The 23038-nt window shown below is 40.2% G+C and overlaps 2 protein-coding genes across 2 annotated transcripts; both read right to left on the bottom strand.

Moving 5' to 3' along the window:
• Positions 1-7003: 7003 nt before the first annotated feature.
• On the bottom strand, positions 7004-14856 carry LOC310810140 (carboxypeptidase Z-like; the record flags this gene model as incomplete). The annotated part of the gene is made up of 11 exons (XM_083677799.1): positions 7004-8312; positions 8506-8605; positions 8905-9044; positions 9479-9614; positions 9735-9893; positions 10160-10321; positions 10620-10849; positions 11077-11292; positions 12596-12970; positions 14188-14217; positions 14751-14856. 11 exons carry the CDS (start codon positions 14854-14856, stop codon positions 7960-7962), a joined length of 2007 nt encoding a protein of 668 aa, XP_083533925.1. The 3' UTR covers positions 7004-7959.
• A 1881-nt stretch (positions 14857-16737) lies between these two features.
• Positions 16738-19682, bottom strand: gpr78b (G protein-coupled receptor 78b; the record flags this gene model as incomplete). The annotated part of the gene is made up of 3 exons (XM_083681718.1): positions 16738-16975; positions 18374-18487; positions 19015-19682. The coding sequence occupies 3 exons, from the start codon at positions 19680-19682 to the stop codon at positions 16738-16740; spliced, it is 1020 nt and encodes a 339-aa protein (XP_083537844.1).
• Between the last annotated feature and the right edge of the window lie 3356 nt (positions 19683-23038).

Raw genomic sequence — 23038 nt, 5'->3', positions numbered from 1 at the left:
CAACAGTATTCTATTTCCTATTGAAAAAAATGTTGAAACCAAAAGCTACTTCAATGGTGAGGGCAAAGCATTTACATCTAATTCAGGGGTTTGAGAAGATAATACATAATTCTCTTTTTAAATAATTTTACAAAAATAAGAACTTGTTTCTTATTCAAATTAAATTGTTCAATTTCTACTCTAAAAGTAATTCACAAAGATTTTGATTCCACCTCATCATATTAGAGTGTGTGAGTTAAGACAAATTGAATCCCTTTCATGTAAAACACACCACTCTCAGAGTGTTTGAGTGTTTTGAGTGTTGCCAATTGAAATAAGTGGGTTAGCTGGAATGGGGTTAAGGTTGGGTTGAGGGTTAGCTGTCTTACACTTTTAAGCTGCTCCTCTGCCAAAAGGAGGTGGGTTAGAGGCTGAAAGAGAGGGCCCAGACCTAGGAGGGCCTTTCCTTTGATCACAAACTATGAGGGAGAAGCAGAGTGTTTCAGAGACGAATCAAAACAAATGGACTAAAGACCTGTATGTCAACAAACATGAAGGCTGGATCTCACTGATCATTCAAGGGGGTCTGCTGGTCAAATTAGTTTCAGGGTCGTGTCTGGCTATGCTGCTCTGTACAGTGACCTCCGACCGTCACGCTTATAGGAAGAACACCAAATAAACCAATACAAAACTCAACAAAGAAACCCACCATCCCTCAACAAGCCTCCCTGGTTCATACCAACAACTGATGGTCAATCATCCCATAAGCACCCTCTTATTTTCACAAGGAAGTGACTTCCACAAAGAGCAGCTGTATTTCCTCTTGTTATATTCTATTGTGGTGAGAGATCCCAACGCTATTAGAGAGGAATCACCTTAACCCAGTTGGACCTGCTTTTGTTAGAGTTGAGGAGTTTTCAACAACGACAATTGGCGGGTTTTTGTATGCTCTCACGCTCGACTTGGCGCATTATCTCTGCTTCACGTGTTTCGCCCAAGTTTGTCCAGGGTCTGTAACAAAGAAAGTGGCTTATTATCACCCGCTGGAGGAGTTGTCTGCACATGTACGATTCGGTAATTGCTGCCGCTGAACAAGCAGACTGAATTGGACGTGACACTGAGCCATTATTAGGAAATCAAATGCTGTTTTTGCAATTATGTTAGTTTGGCTGAGCACAGTGAATCGCCCTTGTGAGGCTCATAAAAAGTTAATCTAGCCACAATCGCAGGGCTTCAGTGCTACTGCGTAAAGGACAATGAGGCCGCAGGGAGAGTTTGAGAGGAGCGACTCGCACTCCGCTATCCAAACCCAGACTGGTGGTGCCTTTGGATGGGGGTAGTTTGGATGAAATGGTGGGGTGGACAATAAAGCACATCCATACCAGGTTTTAAGTTTGTTTGTTTTGACTGGAGGGCAACTGAGTTCATTTCATTCTTCTCAACAAGAAAGGGTTATTTGGTGCATACCACTGCCCAGTCACAACATTTTCGACCAAATTCTTACACATTAAAAAATCTTATCTAATAAACATGGAATTATTATACTATACATTATCTGTCTTTAATCATTTCCAGAACTTCACCAAAACAATGTACAGTATGAAACTCATTGTTTCATCCATTCCAGTGCTTTATTCATAAAAATCTTCCTGGAATTGAGTATAAAAATCTATCTAAGCAAAATACTATATAATTTACCTGACAACAGTAACTATCTACAGTGTGGCCCTGATTTATCAAGTAATCGTACAAATTAGAGCAGAACAAGGCAAAACTTCTTGCCCACTGGAAGATGGTCCTCCATTTTGGTGTGCCAACAACAGCTAATGTGATACTGGATGCAGGAATACATTGGACAGGAACTCTCCCACTCACACGACAGAGTTCAAATGGTAGCCTACCAAAACTGACATTATAATCAAACATTTAAAGTATAAGTTCATTCATCGGTACGATTGACAGATTAACCGGCACAGCCCTGATTTTATTGCCAAAAAAACAAGGTCATAACCAAGTGTTGGTGCCTTTCTGACCAACTGCAATGCAGGAAAAGAGTCACAGTGACATCAGAGCTCAGTAGACTATGATTCCTCGAACTCAAAAGATGTTGCTGACCCTTAACTGTGTATTTAAAAGTAGATGCACCATTGAGCACACACCATTGAAATGAATGGAGAGATATTACTCTGGCTGGCTATGGCTAGATATACAGTAACTTTGCAATCTAATATGAAAAAAGAACACATGCATTGCCTTTAGAGTTCACCTTTTGCCCATACAGAATCAGGGTGGATTTCCTCAAACTAGCCTATATCATGTTTAAATTCATAAATCCCAAGGTTTTCAATAAAATGACCCCATGTTCATTAAAAGATCAAATGTGAGCATGCAGTAGTTTGATAAATCAGGACTATTGTGTTCACAATTAAGCAACAACACACAAGAGGGTGTGCTATATCGTGGATATCGGATCAGTTGTGATGCAGTCATAGGTATGAGGCGCAGCCTACAGTTCTGTTTTTTTTTTTTTCATGATATATTGGTGTATGCGCTCTGCAGTAGTTAATAAGCAGTTAATAAAACAATTACCATAGTTAGGGATGCAGGTTTGTTGATAGTTCTGGAACACATGAAATGCAGTATCACCGTAATTTGGGACACAGGTTGGTTGATAGTTCTGGAACACATTGCCTAATATGATTGGCATGACAGCCCAATAAACACATTTTTACCAAATTAGCTTATAAAAGCTAGCTAGCCAGTTCGGTTTTTGAGTGTAGCAACATATAAGAATGACAAAAACATGAAAAATCCATTACTGTCAGAATTCTTTCATTGGTCTAGCATATATCGGAATGGCTGGAATGTTTACGGTCAATCACAATGCTTGAATTGATCAACCTGTTGTATAATTAGTCATAAAGAAGATTGGACTCTAGGAGGGACATATTACTGTTGTTTGGGGAATAAAAGCAGCAGGTTAATTGAACTGAAAGGGAGCATTACTTGCAATAGTCTACCTGCAAGCAGTCTGATGTTAATATAGGCAGTTTGGGGCAGCTACATGCAACTTTCTCAGCCTCCCTAAGTAATTGGTGACCCAAGACCCCACCTCACATGAGGAGCTGGGGGAGGTCAGGTCCCAGCAAAGCCCATACAGGATTGTCCTCTACCCACTCGGAAGTATATAATCTTCCCATAACTCCCTCTCTCAAAGCTAGAGAGGAAGGTCTAGGCTCAGGCCCCATATGCAGTTTGAACAGTGTGTGCAGTGTAGTTTTTTCATGAATGATGCACAACATTTGTGTAGCAAGACAGATAATGCTGCATCATTGTTTGTGATCTTAAAGGATGTAAGGAATAGGTCACTTAAATAACAAAATCACTTAAAATGTTTCCTTTTCAATGGGCTGGAAGAAACTGTAATCCACACTTTGGAGACACAAAAGTCTGTATCAACAGTGACCTCTAACGGCCGGCCGGCTAAATCTGCACTATCATGCATAAAAAAAGAATCTGCAATAATGTAAAGAAGAAAACACAGGTTAGCAAAGACCAACATCTTCTCCCTAGTAAGGTTTTGAGCCAGCTGTGTAATATTTATCACAAAATCTTGTGCATGGAGGGGCTTAGTTGGGTTAGCTTAGGCTCATAAACAAGGGCCAGTTTTCCCAGTCAGCAGAGAAATGACGGGCCAGATCAGGCCTCCCTCTGTTTTCTACTGGCATCTGGATGTGGCCCAGGTACAACTTTGTTCCCCGGGCCAGAAGTGGGACGGCTTTGGCTGCCATTCCTGAGCCTTATCTTTGCCTTGAAAAGGCCAGATCTTGGCCGGCATGTGGATGTGGCCCAGGTATGACTTTGTTGCCTCATACCTGAGCCTGATCTTTGCCATGAAAAGGCCAGTATGTGGATGTGGCCCAGTTATCACTTGATAAATGACCAAGATATGGGCCAGGTCTGGTTGCTTAAGTCTTAGATATGGTCAACGTTTCTGGGCCATAATTCAAGTGTCCAGGCTTGCCTTTGTGTGGCAAAGGACTGGCTTAGTTTTGGAAACCAGACCTGACCCACTTCAGGATCATCATTCCATCAAGTGGTGATGGGCCACATCCACATGCCGGCCAAGATGTGGCCTTTTCATGCTGATGATTGGGCATAGGTATGGCCACCAACACTGGTCCACTTCTGGCCCAGGGAACAAACATTCTGGCCTATGTTTGGCCTATTTGTGTAAAAGGCCTGGCTAGTTATGGCAACCAGATCCTGTTCTACTCAAATTGTGGTCAAGGTCTAGTAACTGCAACCAGATCAGGCCCACATACAGTGCATTCGGAAAGTATTCAGACCCCTTCATTTTTTCAGTATGTTGATGTGGCCCAGTTATCACTTGATAAATCATCAGAGGCACAGATCTGGGGAAGGGTACAAAAAAATGTCTGCAGGTCCCCAATAACAGTAGATCACAGTAGATCTTGATCTAAATCACGAATAATGCTGCATTCATGAACAACACAGCAATCTAAACAAAAGCATAAGCAGCCCTAGCCTTCGGCCTCCTTCCAAATCACTCCACCTAATTACACTGAGCTTTCATACTGCCTTAATGAGTGGAGGAGCAACAGGTGTGTTGTGCCTTAATTGGCCACACCTGAGTCTAATTGGGTGCTCCTATAAATGAAGGATGTGTCAAGTGTTTGAGGAGCTTTTTGGAAGTCAGAGGGAGCTGATGTGCTACCAGGTTGCATTCGTATACACTTTCTTTTCCTGAAATAAACATGTATTGATTGTGTTGTGTCAGTCCAGCAATTTGTTAATGTCTTAGTCTGGGGCACAGATTGTCCGTCTGATAAACTCAGATCTTGTCAGTCTGCTTTTCTGTTTTACTGCCCACACTAACAGACTCAGTACAAACTAAATGAGATGAGTCTAGGTTTCTTCAGATGGTCTGAATGTTTCTCATATCATCTGGTTTTGGTGAGTCTCAGTGTTCCACAGTCAAAACTTATCTGAACCAGATGAGATGAGTTGATTTCCACAAATGATCTGTGTATTTCTAATCACTGTTGGCTCTGTTGCGTTGGGATGTGACTTGTGTCATGTCCCAGCTCTAGGCAATGACAAAGAGTGGACCAAAACACAGTAGAGAACAGTTAACCAATATTTATTCCAACACAAATAACTCATAAATACTTACAGAAGAGTATAAAGTGTGACAGTCAGTAGCATCAGTGTGAGTGGTGGGGTGTTGGATGAGTGAACCATGTACATGAAGGATGTTGAAAATGCCAAATTAAAACTAAGAGGGACCAGTGTCCATGGGTTGCCAGAGAGAGAGTGAGCCCAAAGGCCTCATGGGCTTTTATAGGCCTGCCCACAGGTGTGCTTGCATGGAGCCAAGCTCCTGCTGCCACTCCCCACCTTGCACTGCAACATAGAAACAGACAGAACAGAATAGCACTCTTGCAACATAGAACTAGACAGAACAGAACACAAGCATAGAGCAACTACAAACATGATATAACGTAGCAGGGCCGTGACACTTGGGATTGTGTATGAGATAATTTCACAGGTGCTTTGAAAACCCATACCACTAGTTTATCCATTTCAACATTCACAGAATGTGTGATTCATCTTCTCATTGGCTAGGACTAAACATTGCTTTATTGTTCCCAGCAGTGGATCAACATTCCTCATGTACTGTAAGGGTTAGCTCGTCAAGTAAGGGGAGAGGAGGGAGGAATACGGGGTGCAAGGGGAGACGTGGAATAGCTCTTTCAGAATTAACATTTTCATGGCATTTCTTAGCAAATACAAGTGACCCAGAAACTAGATTAACTTATTTGGGCTACATACTGTACTGCAAGCCAGAAATTGCCAATAAGCAACAATTCTCACCCAGTACTGGTCCCCTCAGACTTACACTGGCCTAGTAACAATCTAAACTTGTTATAGCTGCCCATAACCAAACTTCCAACTGTCACCCAGTACTGGTCCCCTACATTTAGACCAAAAATAGCCCAGTAACTACGGGAACATATCAGGGCCACATTCCTCATAACAGAGCTGGCCCATGAGCAAAGTTCCAACTGTCACCCTGTACTGGCCCCCCCCCCCCACATTTAAACCAAAAATGGTAACTACAGGAACATATCAGGGCACATCCCAGAGCTGGGGGCCTGCCCCCACATTTGGACCAGTTCTGGCCCATATAATAAATGCTGTTTCCGGCACTCAGCCATATGTGCCACCACAAGACCAGATCTGGCCCACAATTGTCTGCGGACTCGGTTCCAGTTAAGATGTGCATTGTCAAAATGCCTCTATTAATTATTACCTACAACATTCCAATAAGGTGGCAGACAGGTTTGTGGAGGATCCATTTTGTGTCTGGGTGTGGTCAAGGGACCCGTATTGGGATAAACTGGGTCACCAGCCTAGCCCCAGCAGGCAGTGTTTAACTGTAGATTAGCTCGTCAAGAGTGCTGACATCTGGAAATATACACAAACACAAATTAGGTTGCGCATCTGTTCACTAAACACTGTAACTCAACATGCTTAAATGTGTTGGAGGTAAGAATGAAAAGCACATTTTAATTCATTACCACCTGCAGTGATCAGTAAGTGCACACTGAATGGACAGAATGTATTAGAGCGTTGGTTTTACGTTTTTCTATGATGACATGAACATAATGTTTGCATGTTTCTCCTGTGATGGGTAAACTTCCCAGAATTTACAGTTTTTAACTATAGAATAATACATTTATGTGAATGTTGTACTTGTACTTCAGAGTGGCGTCTCTTTCTTTCCATGTTTCTGTGTATTTTGGCTGCACCCTCAATGTTGCTTAACGTGCTGTCCACCTCTCCCCTACACTTTACAGAATTACATTTTTCTGCTAATATCAACAACCACGACAATGGTGAAATAATTGCAAACAACAAAAAAAAGTCTGCAAAATATTTTAAAACTGTCTTCTTTATCCACAAGATTGACACAGAGAGCTATGTGAAATGACATATTTTATGGTCCATGAGGCACGGCTGACAGTTTTAAGAAACTGACATATCATGCCTCTGGTTCTACTTTAACAGATGCTATACGTGGCCATGTGGAATAGGGAGGGATACAGCAGTAGTCCGACTGGATATGTCTGGCTTGAATGGTTGCCATCATGAAAATGACAGAGGAATACGTAGAATGGACAAGTGGAATTATGCTGCCCTCCTTTGGCCATTCCATTCCATTACCTCTTTTAAATGGATTTGAGGAGACCAGCAATGAGAATAAACAACTTTGAAATGAAATACAGTATTACAAAGTAAACTTTCTCCTAGTAGAAAATTGGTAGTGAGGTAAAGTTGACACTTGTCTTTTTGTGATTTAACATACTAAATGTCAGTAGCAATTAAAGTCAAAACAGTTATTTATTTGTGTTTTATTATAAACATACAAATATGGTGGGTGGAGAGACCATTAGATGATATTTCTATTTATATGGGAGTAATGGTAAGCTGAAGCAGTTAAATTGACAGGGCGTCCTATAGCTTGTAAGCAGACATGGTTGGGGATAACCTCACATTAACTATATATATTGTTATCATGAACATGACACATTCCTGACACAACAAGCAATGTCATCATGAGTAAATTTGTCAAAGCTAACTTGATGGCCTGCCAACTAGCTATTGCTTTTGCTTGTGTCATGATAGGCTTTTAGCAAATTACGTGAGTAACGCTTTATTTCACAGTCCTATTATAAATTCATGTATTAACAATTGGTCCTTTGGTATTTGGTATGTATTCCAAAGATATGATCAGTAATTCTGCAAAAAATGATGTATTACCATGTTGTTTTAGGGGACTGTAAAATAAAGCGTTATCGAAATGTGTCATTTTCACAATGGCATTATGTACCCTTTCACGCTATTCAACTTGTGTAACCCCTCTTGGAAGCTCTAGATTAGTGCTAGGGAGCACTAATAGTTTCTAAGCAGCCAGGTGGGGGTGGAGCCTCCTGAGCGGACAAAGTAACTCCACCACCAGGGTTTCTCCTGCCTCTCCTCCCCGTTTTGGCCCAGCTCACTCATGGTGTAGCGCTCAAATTGGTTATATGGGTCAAATCGCTCATAGGTCCCCATTGACGGGATGGTATAGTCCTCCTCCATGTCAGGCTCTATAACAGCCTTCTGCAGCACAAAGTCCACTCTGCCTGCTTTCCGCATTTGGCCAGGGAGGTGGACCTTCTTCATGACTTTGGTGTAGCCGGGAGCAGAAGCAGTCAGGATGTGGATACCAGAAGTCAGCAGGCGCCAATAGTCTCCCTTCTCAGCTGGAGAGAGAGGGGAAAGGAATTTAGACTCACAACCTGTCATCTCAAGAATATAACAGGTTTCACAGAATTGAAAAAGGAATATCTTACAGAAAACCAAACTGTTAGAAACTAAAGGCTTTCACACAACCATTTTAGCTATGACTTACATTCCGAAAATAAACCAGGTAGTTAGACAGCTGATAGATGTTACCTGTGGTGATGTCATGCCTTATTCCTCTGACTGATACCCTCGCTCCTTTGATTCCGTTCCCATCCTCATCTTTTACTATGCCCTTTATTCCACGGTGGACCTAGACAGACAACCAACACATCAGATGCACCAAGGAATTTCAGATTGAATACAGGACACAAATTAATCTGTATCAAACTGAAATTTCCACACATAATATCCCAATACTAAATTTGTACAAGAACTACTGTGATATCTCACGCTTATTACACTGAGGACATGTAGCTTTACTAGACAACATGGTAACTAAACAACACTTTGTACAACAAGGGTGTGCTACAGTATTTTAACTAATAGTCTACCCACAGCCTATAAGGAACAGGGGGAAGTATTTTTAGTATTCAGAGTAAGCTTTCTCACCGACTCCATGAATGTAAGCAGTGCCTCCTTGTTTTCCTGCCAGCCTGTGTATAACTCCTCTTCTGCTGGGAACTTATCACAGCTCAGCTCCACAGTCACCTCAAAACAGTTTGTGTGAAGATAATTGAAGTCTTGCATACCTGATCAAATGGAAAGAGGAAATGTGTATTCATAACAGAAATTAATAATTTTAAAAAGGTGTTGATGGTAAAATTGGCTTTTGGAATTTATGGGAAACCAGCTAACCTGGCCTCTACTGGTCTGTTAAACTGAATGAAGCGTTGAGAAATATCAATGTTTATATCACACATTCAATTGGTTCTCTTACAGTGATACTCAAACACTCAGAATATCTCAATTTGATAAAATTAAAAAATAGTGTAACTTCATACACCACTAGAGGGCATTCATACTATAACTTGGTAAGTAAGCTCCACTAGGGTCACATAGCCTATGCATATCCAGGTATGATGATGCTGTACTGTCTATGAAAACGTCTCAATCAGGTGGCAGTTTAAATACAGTATATATACTCAACAAAGCTGTAAAGTTGAATTCAGCTTTTTAGACTTACCACCTGGAAAACTGTACCATTGTGCTCCATTGACAATGCCTCCCTTACTGCCAAAGGAGGCGCCACACCTGTCAGTGTCATTGTTGCCCATGGTGGCATGGGCATCAGCATATGTTCTCGCCACCTGCTTGAAAACCTGCAGTTAAAAAGAAAAATGTATGTAACATTCTTAACAAAGGTTTATTCTCTGACTCTCATTTTTCATTAATTTCTATGGCTTTTGAATTGACTTCATGTTACTATTAATCCAGCTCGCCTGTTCATCTGGGGTGGGGGAGAACATCTTCTGCTCTAGGGGGTGTTTGGAGAGGTCAAAGGGGTAGGAGACCACCAGCTCGCCTCCATGGAAGTTAGCTGAGAGCACAAATGGGATGGACCGTATCCATTTCATGACAGCATATGTCTCTGGTGCTACCTGCATTATGATTAGCATAAGGGTAGAAGCATATTGTAAGCGTATTCAAATTTTAATTTACAAACAGCACAGGGCTTTTATAAATGAAGGGACAACAACAGAATGAAACTGCACTGAGGATGTTAAGAATCGTAACACTAATCTAAAGCAGATGCCATTATACTGTACATAGACTAATACCGTACATGTATTCATTTTTGCACTGTGCTATAAAGTTACCCTGTAATGCAGAGACTGATTAAAATGGATAGAAATTCATACTGTACCTTACCAAACCAGTAAGAGTCTGGGATTGGGATGTGGTCAGTACGGAAGCCCTTGTGTCTGCGGCGGCTGTACGCGATGGACGTCAGGTCAGGGAAGTTCCTGTTCAGATCTATGTTCTGGGCATTAGCTCGACCGCTGGTCCAACCATTGTATCTGGCTGCCTGTAAGTTTCATACAGTAATGCTTTTAGGAGCATGTGAGTGGGTTATTGGGACATGGATCTAAGCAGGCATCTCAATGTAATGTATGATGATCAGCCAGGTACCGTATTCAGTTAATCTAGGGTGTACTTGTCCACTTCACATGGTAATATTAGACATTTTGGGATCTCTTAAAAAGTGTGCAAATAGGAGTCTGATGAACAAATTTCATTTTGAAAAGAGAGGAGGCAGCCTCATATATTTCAGTAACAGCAGTGAGTCCCCATGTGAGCCAAACTACAGTACATCCAGTACTCACTTCCTCATTTTCAGGGTCGTTGCTGTCGTGTACCTCTGCGACAGCTAGCTCGTAGCCATCAGGGTTCATGGAGGTCAGGATGTGGATGCGTGTGGTGTTGATCATGGTCTGGATTCTCTGGTTCCCCAGTAGATACTCAGAACACAGGTACTGGGACAGGTAGATCAACAACTGACGACCCAGTACCTCGTTTCCATGCATGTTGCCAATGTACTTCATCTCCGGTTTAACTGGGGACATGTGGGGATTTAAACAGACTTCAGAACAGGGATTTATCTCTGAACTATAAATCACATTGTTGAGGCCGTTTGTTTCCATTTGATGTCATGTAAGTCAAGAATGAACATAGCCAACATAACATGTACTTAAACTGCATTCAAAAATACATAAATCAACATTACAAACTAACATTGGTAGGACATAAAGTGTTTGATGACTGACCAGGACCATTACTTACGTAATTCATGTTCGCCAGGGTTGTTTGAGAACTCAATAACCAGCAGGTCCTTGCCCTCCATACTACGTCCGATGCTGTAGGTGGTGGCGATGTCAGAGCATCTCGCCGCTGTCTTCTTCAGGATGTTAATCATCTGGGCGTTGGAGTGGTAGGTGAACTGGATGATGGTGGATGGCTCCTCAGGGGATATGATGGCTTGGGCAACTTCCTGTTCCTCTATGATAAAGAAGAGACGGATCAAGTAAAAAATGTCCCAGTGCATGTAATAACACTTTTATATCTAAATTGACAGCTTGAATTTAATGAACAGTTCACCTTTGAAGGATAGTCATAGTCTAAATACTGGAAGTGCAGACTCATCACCTACCCATCATCCTGCCTCCCCAAGTACCTATAGTGCTAATGCATTATAACCTCAAAGGTAAACTATTTAACCAAGCCATATATTAAGAATAGAGACATCAGTTTGAAATCAATCAGTATGGGAATAATTATATAGCTTAGAGGTACTGCCAGACATTTGCATGGAAACAGGTTTCATTTAACATTGACTACACAATGTACCAATACACAATTTCTGTGTGCAGTACACATTAAGTCCCCCAATGGTATTTAGGGTCATATTCAGTTTTATTAGAATTAATGTTAAACTATTATGTGGTTGTATGTTATGACCTGTTACTGGTGGTGCAGAACAGCTGTTAAGATAAACTGATAGAACAAACACAGCCCAATGTGTGTTGCAGCCACAGGGGGAAACTAAATGTTTCACTACTCTAAATCAAAATGTTCAAATTTTTCTAAAATCTGGTATCAAAGGTAATTCATAGTTAATTCAAATTTAAAAACATACATTAGCTTGAGTATTATAGTAGATTATAATCAATGTTAATGGCAATGATTGCTGACATAAGTGACATATAATTTGTTAGATTTATGTTCCCAAATGGCTTACACATTATGTTATTGCAGTTGTGAGGAGGCATGGCCCAACTCAGCATAGGAAATCACTAATGTTTTGCTCATGAATTGTTATGAAGGCTTAAAATAGGCTTAAAAAGGTTTTCAAACTATAAAGTCCAGCGAACTATGCTTTCTGGGTGTCTTTCAATGTTTCAAAGGTATTGAGGCAAAATAAAACATCAAAACAACCACAGGGCAACAAAGATATAGATGTGGAAGAGGACATTCAAATGTACCTATAAATTATGTAACTGTTTTTGAGGTGTGCCACGAGTGCTCGTGTGACAAACAGATGGCTACCATGAAGCTGCATGGAAATAGCAATCTAGGTTGATCCTCTAACAAAGCTTCTAACATTAGAGGGGCCTTAATTTCATCACATTATTAATCAAATTCAAAACAATTTTGGAATACATCACAGTCTGAAAATGTCATTTTAGTGAACAAAGCCATTAACATCCTTTAAACATACAGTATGATCATGGTCATATGATATGGATTGGCCATCACTGTTATGGCACAAATAAACTTGACATGGTAAAACTCTGGTAACCACCTCTTAGGCCCTCCAGGGGGTCATAGCATCCCTCTTCGTCACTGACGAAGAAGCGGTCACAGTCCAGGAAGTAGGGCCATGCCATCTCGATGCCCTCAAAGGCATGGGCACAGCTCTTACGCACGGCCTCACAGGTACTCCGACAGGGCTTGAGCACCTTGTCCTTCTCACAGCGTGGCGCTAACACAGAGCAACCCAAAATACGGATCTCTGGGGTGCACTCTCCATTGAGAAGGGAGTGGACCACACTCAGGAGGAGGTACTCTGTGCCCACCTCAGCCTCTTTGCGGGTCCTGTGCCCCAGGGTATTGGGGAACATGGTCTGGCTGTAGGGCATGTCATCACAGTAGGTCAGCACGATGTCTGTGCATTTGGCTAGGATTAAAAGTAAATTCAGAAAGATGGGGAACATTTAGTAAATTACCTGCATATTCACACATACTGTAGCTTTATAGCAGCATTAAATCATACATATATAAGCTCTGAGGGAGATTATTAAGGGACATATTTCTAATGTTTAATTTATGCCATACTTAATCATGTTTGTAATCAACTTTAGTGTTTCTGCTGTGACAGGTGGGAAAATATCCTAAGAGCTGTCAGCTACAATTCTTCACAAGTAGGCATAGTGCCAAGGAGGAACTGTTGCTATTTACCCCATGTGTCTCGCTATAAGAGTAAAAAGTACTGCCCAACTTATTCTCTTTCTGTCATTTGGTCGAAATTAACTGTTAAAGAATGAGAGATAAGGTGTACAGTAAGAAAGGTAATAATTTCCTTCCATATTTGCTGGAAATAAGAAACATTATAATGTTTTTATCATTTGCTTCCGCAGTGCCCTCTATCATTAACTCCCAAATATTTCTATTATCTCTGGAAATTAGAATTTGAATATTTCATACAGCCATTGATCATCCAAAAATATACTTGATAGCTGAGATAGGCCTTAAGGCTAGATTCCATTTAGCCTAATCAGTGTGATCTCAGTACAAGTGTGAAAAACACTGACTGCAATGCTCAGTCTGGTAGTGAATCATGCAGGGCTACTGGACACTTTTAACTTGAAAGAAAAATTCAATACGACTTCAATAATTAATTAAAATAAACAGAGAACACCTGTATCCAAACATCTACACACTCTTTGCTGTGGCTCTCCTAAAATGATTACAAATGCTAAAATATGTTTAGTAAGTTACTAAATAAGTTGAATTTAATCCATCTGTGCAACATAATAGTTCACGTGATTTCAGAATTAATACCATTGTCTTTGGAGGGTCCCTCATTCAATTACACATTGTGTTGATCAGGCTTTCACTACAAACTCAGCAAATTTCGCAAATTTCTCTTGATCCTGACACACTCCCCAGTCCCTGCTGATGACAAGCATACCAATTACATGATGCAGCTACCAGAGTAGATCAGTGGGGGGAAATCCTTATTTAATGTATTTCAATTTTAGGCTCTGGGGCAAGAAAATGTTAACATTTTGATAGGGGGTATAGACTTTCTATAGGCACTGTGTTTTAATGCATAGGCTATGCTGCCTGCAATAGGTAAAACAGAGTGTGCGTCAGAAAATGTAGAATACATACGTTTTTCTTCAACTGGTTCTTTGCAATGGCCTGCAAAAAAACATAAGGCCTATGTTAGTTGATGTCATTCATTCAACACTAGATGGCAGAATATTTTTTTTTATCATCACCTAGGCATATTGCCACACTAAAAGGTATTATTATGAACCTGCTATCTCGCTCCACCATCTCTCAATTGACTCTCTGTCATTAACACCTTATTAGTTTTCTAATAAAAAAAAAATCTTGATTTTCATTAGGTGATGATTTACTTGAGGAATGCAGCTCTCAATTTAACTCTTACTTTACAATTTTACCAAGAAGTTAATTCACTAAAAGAGAAGTCAACTTCTTGTTATGCCTATTCAAATTCAACTGTTGTCACTTTTGTAGCAGCAGGTATATAACTATTATAAACCCACTATAACATACTACACAACCATTACATCAGTCATGTCTTACATGAGTCAAGAAACTACTTTATGACCACATATTTTACATATATGCCTATTCATAGCACCGTCCTGGCTGTGCGCAAATCACATCACCATATGTGCAGTATCAATGAAGCCGAGTCACTTTACCTAGAAATTCGTCCCCGGTTTCACAGCGCGGAGAGGCACACCAGGAAACTGTTGTCCATACACTTAGAAAAACAAAAGTGTTAATTTTTCTCCGCTTGTTTTCCATATTGTGATGTGGCACTTCAATGCGCGCTGCGTCTAATTACATGAACACTTCGAAGACTTCACACAAAGTAAGTTTATTACACGTATTACGGTCGACTATCAAATTACATTAGAAAATGTTCCGGAGAGAAGTTCGAGACTGGAGGAGGAAAAGTTGCGTGTCAGAATTACATTCAAGACACCTGTTACTACTACCTAGTCTTGCGCAGACATTGCTATGGACAACTTGCTTACATTCTAATCTTCATGCATTTTGTGGACTTGTACTATCACAAAAATACTTTAACAACATTACAAAATAATGTGTTAAATTCACACGACTGTACAGGTTCGTAGTTCAGAAGCTTACATTAACACTGGAACTTATTTTAAATGTATTATAAGTGTTGCAGGCTGCCTTTGCAAAGTGCAAAACAACTGCCAACATAAATGCCAGAGAGGAATCAGCTTCCAAGTGATTTATGGAAATAACGTCACAACATATCAACAGACAAAGTCAAATGTTATTGATGTTACTAGTGTTAAAAGTGGATTGTTATTTGACAGCTTTATTGCACATTTTTCACAAACAGCTTCACTCACACACTGCCAGCAAGTGGCTTACAGAATAAAATATACGTGTGCCTTGCCTACATCTAAAGAAACACGTGTTTAATAGCAAGTAACGACAACAGCCTATTCAACGATATTAAAAAGCCACACATATTGAGATCTGGCACAAACACAACAATGTGTTAAAGCACTTGAACAAAATGACTTTCTTCTGCTACATCACGTTGCTTTTAAATAAGGTCATTTAAACAAATAAATATTATGGTTTCTCATACAGTGCAAAAGAGTTAAAGATAAAATCATATATTTGTAAATATCCATACAAACATTTCCAGAAATTACCTGGCAAAATAGAGTACTATACATAGTAATACAAATGCTTTTCAGTCAAAACTGTAGTACATTCAGTTACAACATACGCTTTGATATCATAGTAAAATGATATTTGCCTTTGGCTTTGTAACTAGTAGCTCTGAGAGAATTATACAAAGTGCATCAATGTCCAGTGATTAACATGACATTGTGAACAACCGCAAAGTAGTCTTACACAGTCCATATACAGAACATGGCCATCTAATTGGCAGCGCTTGCCACTGAAACTATCTGTTCAATGAAAAGTACACATAATTAAACTTAGAAATAGCCAGATGCCCTTGGTAGCATAGCCCAATGACTGCTAACCAGCAGCTAGCTTTCACATCGTCCCTAATGCCATTGACAGGACCTTTGTTGCACGTCTCTGTATTCTACTGCTGACAAAAGGCTGCTAAATGTGGCTAAGTCAGATCCTTTATGAAGAGGTTGACAAAAAAAAGCCCACTCCCATATCATTGCTCTGCAAAGAGTAGTATTGAGTCTCTGTGATCCCTCATTTTATGATTTGACCTAGTCTATGGTTGATTCAATAACATTGATTGTGTGTGTGTGTGTGTGTGTGTGTGTGTGTGTGTGTGTGTGTGTGTGTGTGTGTGTGTGTGTGTGTGTGTGTGTGTGTGTGTGTGTGTGTGTGTGTGTGTGTGTGTGTGTGTGTATGTGTCAGATCAGACTTCCTTGTTTACCAATACTGTCTGGAGCAAATGTCTCCATACAGTATGCGATCATCCTCCCATCTATCATCCCCTCTTTCTCTGTCTATCCCCTTGTGTCTTCCTGTCTTTCTCTTTATTCCTCTCCCTCCCTCTTTCTTTTCCTCCCACAATCTCTCTCTCTCTCTCTCTCTCTCCCTCTGAAATGTTTCCTCTCCATCTTTCACTCCCCCTTTCTCGCCTCTAACCCTCTTCCATGAGGAAACTTTAAGGTTTAAGATTTGTTTATGTCCTTGCGGGTGCCATTAACTGATCCTTTGGAGACAGTAGTCATTCTCAGTGTCTAAAGAGCTGTTGTGCCCAGACGAGGGATACAGGTCACGGCGCAGCAGTCTGTTGACGAAAGTAACCAGGACCTTCTTGTACTGTTGACGCAGGAGCGAGTAGGCAAAGGGGTCGGACGCTGCCTTGCTGTATGTCAGGCACTTAGTAAAGATTCCCCAGTGGCGGTTGATGCCCACAAATGGAAAGAGCTCAACCAACCTAAGGAGGAGGAAGAGGGAAACATTGAATAAATATGATAAATAGCCGACCGAAAAGGGCAAATGCTCACTATATTCAAAATACTGTACTGTATCCATCTTATAAACAAATTGGATCATGTCTTCATTTTGTATATTTTTTGCTACTGTAAACAAAGTGATATATGATAGTTCAGTTGTTATTGCTGTTCATCCTATGCCATGATGTACAGTATTATGAGGCTCCAAGACTGTAATTTAGAATATACCATGAATTAAGCTGTATTGAATGCCCGGAGAATCAGGTTCCATATAGGGAATGAACAGACATAATGCAATATGACCGTATTGTAATGTATTATACCTGTCAGTGTAAAGTAATGTGTTATAACCTAAACATTGTTACAATATTATTTGCTCAAGAAATATGTTAAATATATCATGTTAATTGTGCAGTTTAGTGATACAATATAAAGGAGCATTTTCCCCTCAACAACAACAGGTCATTGAGGCTATTCCCAGAGGGTACTGGGGTAAAAGGTTATGCCAATTACTGAGACTGTTTTCCTCATTCATTTGTTTCCTCATATCCCCTTCATCCTCACACCCACACTGTGGTACATGTATATCATCACCAAGAACAGAGCACCTGCATGACATTTCAGTTCACGTGCCCTGGAGCACTCACATGATGATGCATCAAACACAGAATCTATGATGTGGAGTTCCATTGAACCTATGTAAATCAACTCTGGGCAATACTCTCTTGGAAATTAAAGTTTATTTGGTTGATCTGAGTAATCTCATGATTCAGTTCAATGACATGATAACAGAAACATTAATGGATAGTTTGATGAAGGATGTTTAGCTACAATGGAGATGCTCATTTCCATAAACACTTATAACACAAAGCCATTATGGAATGTAATTCAATTTAACATCATGTGTGCAATTTGCCCAAAACAGGTATACATATTATTGTCCAACCTTTCTATTGAATGTTCAGTTACATTCCTTTCTCTCTTTTTCTTTTTTTTACTGAATTTACTGAGCAATTTCGCAAATCTATGAGACTGTAAACCTTTACTTATGCTTTACAGTACATCAAACAACAGCTATTGTTCATATATATTTTTGTCATGCATTTGGGTTTAATATTTTTAATAAAGCCTTATGGGATAGATATTCTGTTTATTGTTCCTTGTGATGTTGTTTTTGTGATATGGATGTAACACATGGCACACATTCCTGGTAACCATTGTTTGCTTGGTAATAATGTTTTCTGATTGTGATTCTCATATTACATTTTATGAACAAAGTCTACTCATCTGGTGTAGGGACTGTAGTAACAATAACATGAGCTTAAAGTGGGTTAATGAAATCTATATTTGCTAGCTACCTTGCAGTAAATTTCACTTACCTTGTAATAACATAAGGAGCAAAACAGATGATGAAGGACCCAATGAAAATGCTAATCTTCTTGGTCGCTCTCTGTTTCCTCCTTTTTTGCTCCACTAGACATCTTTGTTTCACACTAAAAATGATAATTAACGTATATCAATCCAGCAATACAAAGAACAAAATATTTAACTCTTAACAATTTCTTCACATTATTTGTAGCACCATCTTCTTGGTATTTTGCTTTGAAGCTGAAACTCAACTTTAAAGGGGCAATCTGGGATTGGTTATATCATTAATCAATGATATAGCCATCAGTTTTTCCCCATCAGAACCTAAAATATAAGCTTGTTTTACTCCATTGTTTGTAAGCAATGTAATTGTAAACAAACACTGTATAGTTTCAAAAAATAGTTAAAACTATCATTTTGGTCTCATGGATGGTCAGTCCTTGCATCTATAGCGCCATCTATGAAATTGAGAGTGGTTACATTTCTCCGGCCCCATCCCTCAACTGTTTACCAGAAAAGTAGGGGGACATGCTTTGTTGTTGTTTGAATTCCAGATTGCCCTTTTAAATCAACCTCGTATTATTCTGTAAAGTCTACTGCAGCCTGCTGTGAATGTTGGATGCAGACATCAGAAGTGCATGAACATAAATACCTTGGGTGAATATCTACCAACAAGAAAATAGTCTGCATGGTTATGATGTCAATTCTCTTGCAGTGAAACCGTGCAACTTTCAACACCTTCAAGTATGTGAAGCACAGGATCAGAAGGGAGAGCATGAAACTAGTGGCATGGAAAACGACGGTGAAAACTATAAACTTAATCCTGTCCTTCTCCTCGTTCAGGTGCAAGGTGCAGGATGCGTATATGTGGCTGTAGTCGACCCAAGAGAAGAGGAGCGCAATGAGCGAAAACGTGAAAGAATGGAGCCATGAGTAGCAAACCATGATCACTGCGTCCTTGTATCGCATTTTACTGGAATAACTCAAAGGAAATACCACCGCTATCCACCGGTCTATGCTTAGAGCTGCCATGCTCAACATAGTGTTCGCAGTCAAAAACGTCTCCAGAAAGCTTACTGTATGGCAAAGGCAATCCCCAAAAGGTTGCTGGTTTCTGATAATCCCCACCAACGTCGATGGCATATTTAAAATAGTGATGAGAATGTTGCAAAAAGACAAGTTCATGGTGAATATACCCGGCACCTGCCGGCGTATATCGGTGCTGTGGACGAAACATAGCAGCACCAGCAAGTTCGACAACAACGAGACAATCGCGACCACAACAATGAACAAAGCGAAGAGAATTTCCGCCAAGTCCATTTCTCACTTCAAAAAGTCCTCTTGCGGATTACCTGTTGATAATGTGCACAGAACATCCACCATGTTTCCCCGTCGATCATCTCCTATAGCTCCTCATTCCTGGTTAGAGAAATTAACTCCTACAAGTCTTACCGTCTCCAAGTTCTTGGAGAGCTGTCCAGCGTGCTGAAGTGGAGAGAAACGCGCGCGTCTCTTGAGCCCCAGACCATTTTTGCCCGTCAAACTTGATTGTTTTAGGATAATCTCACTATGTTGAAACAACATTCGTTGAAATGTGAAATTGAGCATATGAATCACACATGGATGGACTGCTGTTTTGTATACCCTCTCCCTGCTCCGACTACCTCAGCAGGAAAACAGTGGTACGGAAAAGCGCCGCGCTGTCATATGTTGTGCGCAGAGTATGCGTAGCCATGCGTAGCCTGGAAAAAAAACTGGAGTCGACCCTGACATAATGCAATTTGCATCATATGTATGATGAACTATGCTTGGTATATCACGTAAGGAAATAGAGGTACAACAGAGAAATATAGATCAATGGTCAATGTCATAACATACCACATGTCACCATAGAGGATTCGAGTATACGTTAGTGTTCTTTTTATTCCTGAATTTGTTCATTCTTCGTTTGTGGTACCACTCAACTGCAATTATACTTTATTCCATAATTAATTCACATGCAAGCCCTGGACTGACACGCGGGGCAACATGCATAGATCCGTTTCCTGAAATAAATTATTCATAGACCCAGAGCGACTATGCACCTCTGGATTCTCTCTCACATCCTTAGTGAAATATGATCGCCTACAATAAGGCCTATGTGACCGTACTATGCATGGTTAGAAATGAAGTTACACATTCACTTCATCGTTCAAATATTAGACTAATTATAATCTTGATTAATTGTTAGCTACTGTAAATAGACGTCAAAATGAAACACACATTTAGCAGTGTAGCCAACTATCATCCTTAGGTGTTAATTAGGGAGTATCAACGCAAGTGATTGAATATACAGTAAGTAGGCTTATTTCCGAGGCAAGTGAAGTTCTCAGTTTTTCAGCAAAACAAGTTCGTTCACAAGCCATTGATCTGATCAGGATAATGAGGTAGATATTTGTTTTTCAAGTACATCCCAACCTGCGGCGTGTGCAACATGTCAACATGTTGACATACTGTACGTCTATTCACCAGCACACATTAGATATTGTACTGTTAAAGCACTGAGTAACTACAGTACATGTTGTAAGATAACTCATCCAAGTACACAAGCAACACATGTAGAGAATAATATATAATAGCTCATCCCCATCACTAAAAGTTGATAGTCCATGTAACCCATTCCCAGCACTAAAGCACTGTGAAGTGAATGAACCAGTATAACTCATCACCTGTCCTGATGAGATACATTTTTTGTGATATAGCACTAATGAGACAATGCTGGTGCACTGCAGCATAGGTTAACTTGAGGGGTCCTGGGGGAGTGTGTGTTTTTGTATGTATGTATGTGTGTGTGTGTGTGTGTGTGTGTGTGTGTGTGTGTGTGTGCGTGCGTGCGTGCGTGCGTGCGTGCGTGCGTGCGTGCGTGCGTGTGTGTGTGTGTCAGAGAGTCAGAGGAGACAAAGCAGCGGGCGATGTCAGCTCCCTCCAAGCGACTGATCAAATGGCTGTGAGCAGTCTACAGCTGCGCTCCTCTGGGAAAAGTACAATGCTATTTATAACTATGACAGGGTGTCACCTCCAATACAGGTCTCAGAGCTCCCAATGCATTACCTAACCTAAAGTGGGCACCAGGGTGGTGCACTGTATCAAGCCCCCTAAATGAGATGTTCATGAAGGCCTCACTTATTTTCAGTTGTCAGCAATGCTGTTTATAATCAGTCCTCAACTATGGGGACATAATTTATATGCATGTGACCCCCCTCCACATTGAAACAGTTAGATTCAGTCTATCATTCAGCACTTTTTATTACAGGTGATACGTTTCATACTCATCACTGTCTATATCAGGCAGTGGGGTTGCCGTCTCTAACCACAAAGAAGGACCCAACACTGGCTCTTGTATGTATGTAAAGGAATTCTCCTTCCATACTATCTTACATCCCTTATCACCTGGAGACCTAGCACTTATCAGACATGGTCTCAAGATTGTCTACTCTGAGCTGGGTGGAACTGCCTTTAGTCATTGTGCTTTTTGGGCATGAAATGACTTGCAGAATACACTAAGACTTGCTGCTTTAGTATCATTGGACCATTTAAGGATTCCTCAGTGGAGGAGTGCTCTTGTTATAATTGATTGTTGTCTCAAATTGTATTACCTGTGTATATTGTTTCCTTTTAAAATCTTGATGTAAACAATAGTGATGTGTGTATATTTTGTAATCAGGGCACCCTTGAAAAAGAGACTTTGGTCTCAAAGGGACTCCCCTGAATAAATAAAGGATACATAAAATACATAAAAATTAAATAATTTAGGGAATTCTCAAAAAGGCACAGGAAAGCCATAACATGGTTTCTCGAGATCTTGTCATGATGACGATAGCAATCAGAGTTTTGTAATAGCACAAATAGATTAGTATTAGTATTATAGTTATTGTATATAGCACAAAGCAGGCTAAGAAAGCCTCACCAGGGTTATGAATTCATATGAATAACCTTATATAATACCATCATATATTAATGATTGATCACATGTTAATGATGATGATAAAGACCTTGAGGGTGCTTTCTTCCAGAACAAGTGTCATGCTCTTGCAATATTCTTACATAACCATGTTTGACCTTCACACAAACTAACAGACCTGGCACCATAGAAGAGCAACTTTAAGTGCTTTAGATGATCAGAGAAAGGTGACTTCCCCCAGTGTGTGGCAGTCTTATTCCCTTATGGCTGACAATATACCTGGAAAGCCAGTTAGTGTGCACCTACTGTAGCAACCTTAAAATAGCAGCGTTATTGAAGAGCCTCATACTGTTGAAGAAGGTCATAGACAAGAACTCTTGGTGAGTCACACTGTCATGCTCTATACTGGCACGGTAGAATTGATTGGCAATGGAGACTGAAGTGCTTTATCAATAATACGGTTTATTACAACTCTAGGAACAGAATGACTGAAGCAATGACACTGTCTGGTCATCTTCTGGTCAACAGAAATAGACAATGACCTGTTTGGACATGATATGGACATACAGTATAATAGAGAGGCCTGTAGTGTTTTCTAGATGAGCTGAATTCCACAAAGGAAGAGGGAGAGGAAAAACATTGCAAATTGAACATTAGAAAAATGTTATTAAATCAAAATGCAGTCTAATATCGAATTCATTCAGGCACACATCTATACTTTGGCACAGGTGAGAGT

Source organism: Argentina silus, assembly GCF_951799395.1.
Source record: "Argentina silus genome assembly, chromosome: 1".
Taxonomy (NCBI): Eukaryota; Metazoa; Chordata; class Actinopteri; order Argentiniformes; family Argentinidae; genus Argentina; species Argentina silus.
The sequence above is the reverse complement of the archived record's forward strand: the minus strand, read 5'-3'. Positions and strand labels throughout refer to the sequence as shown.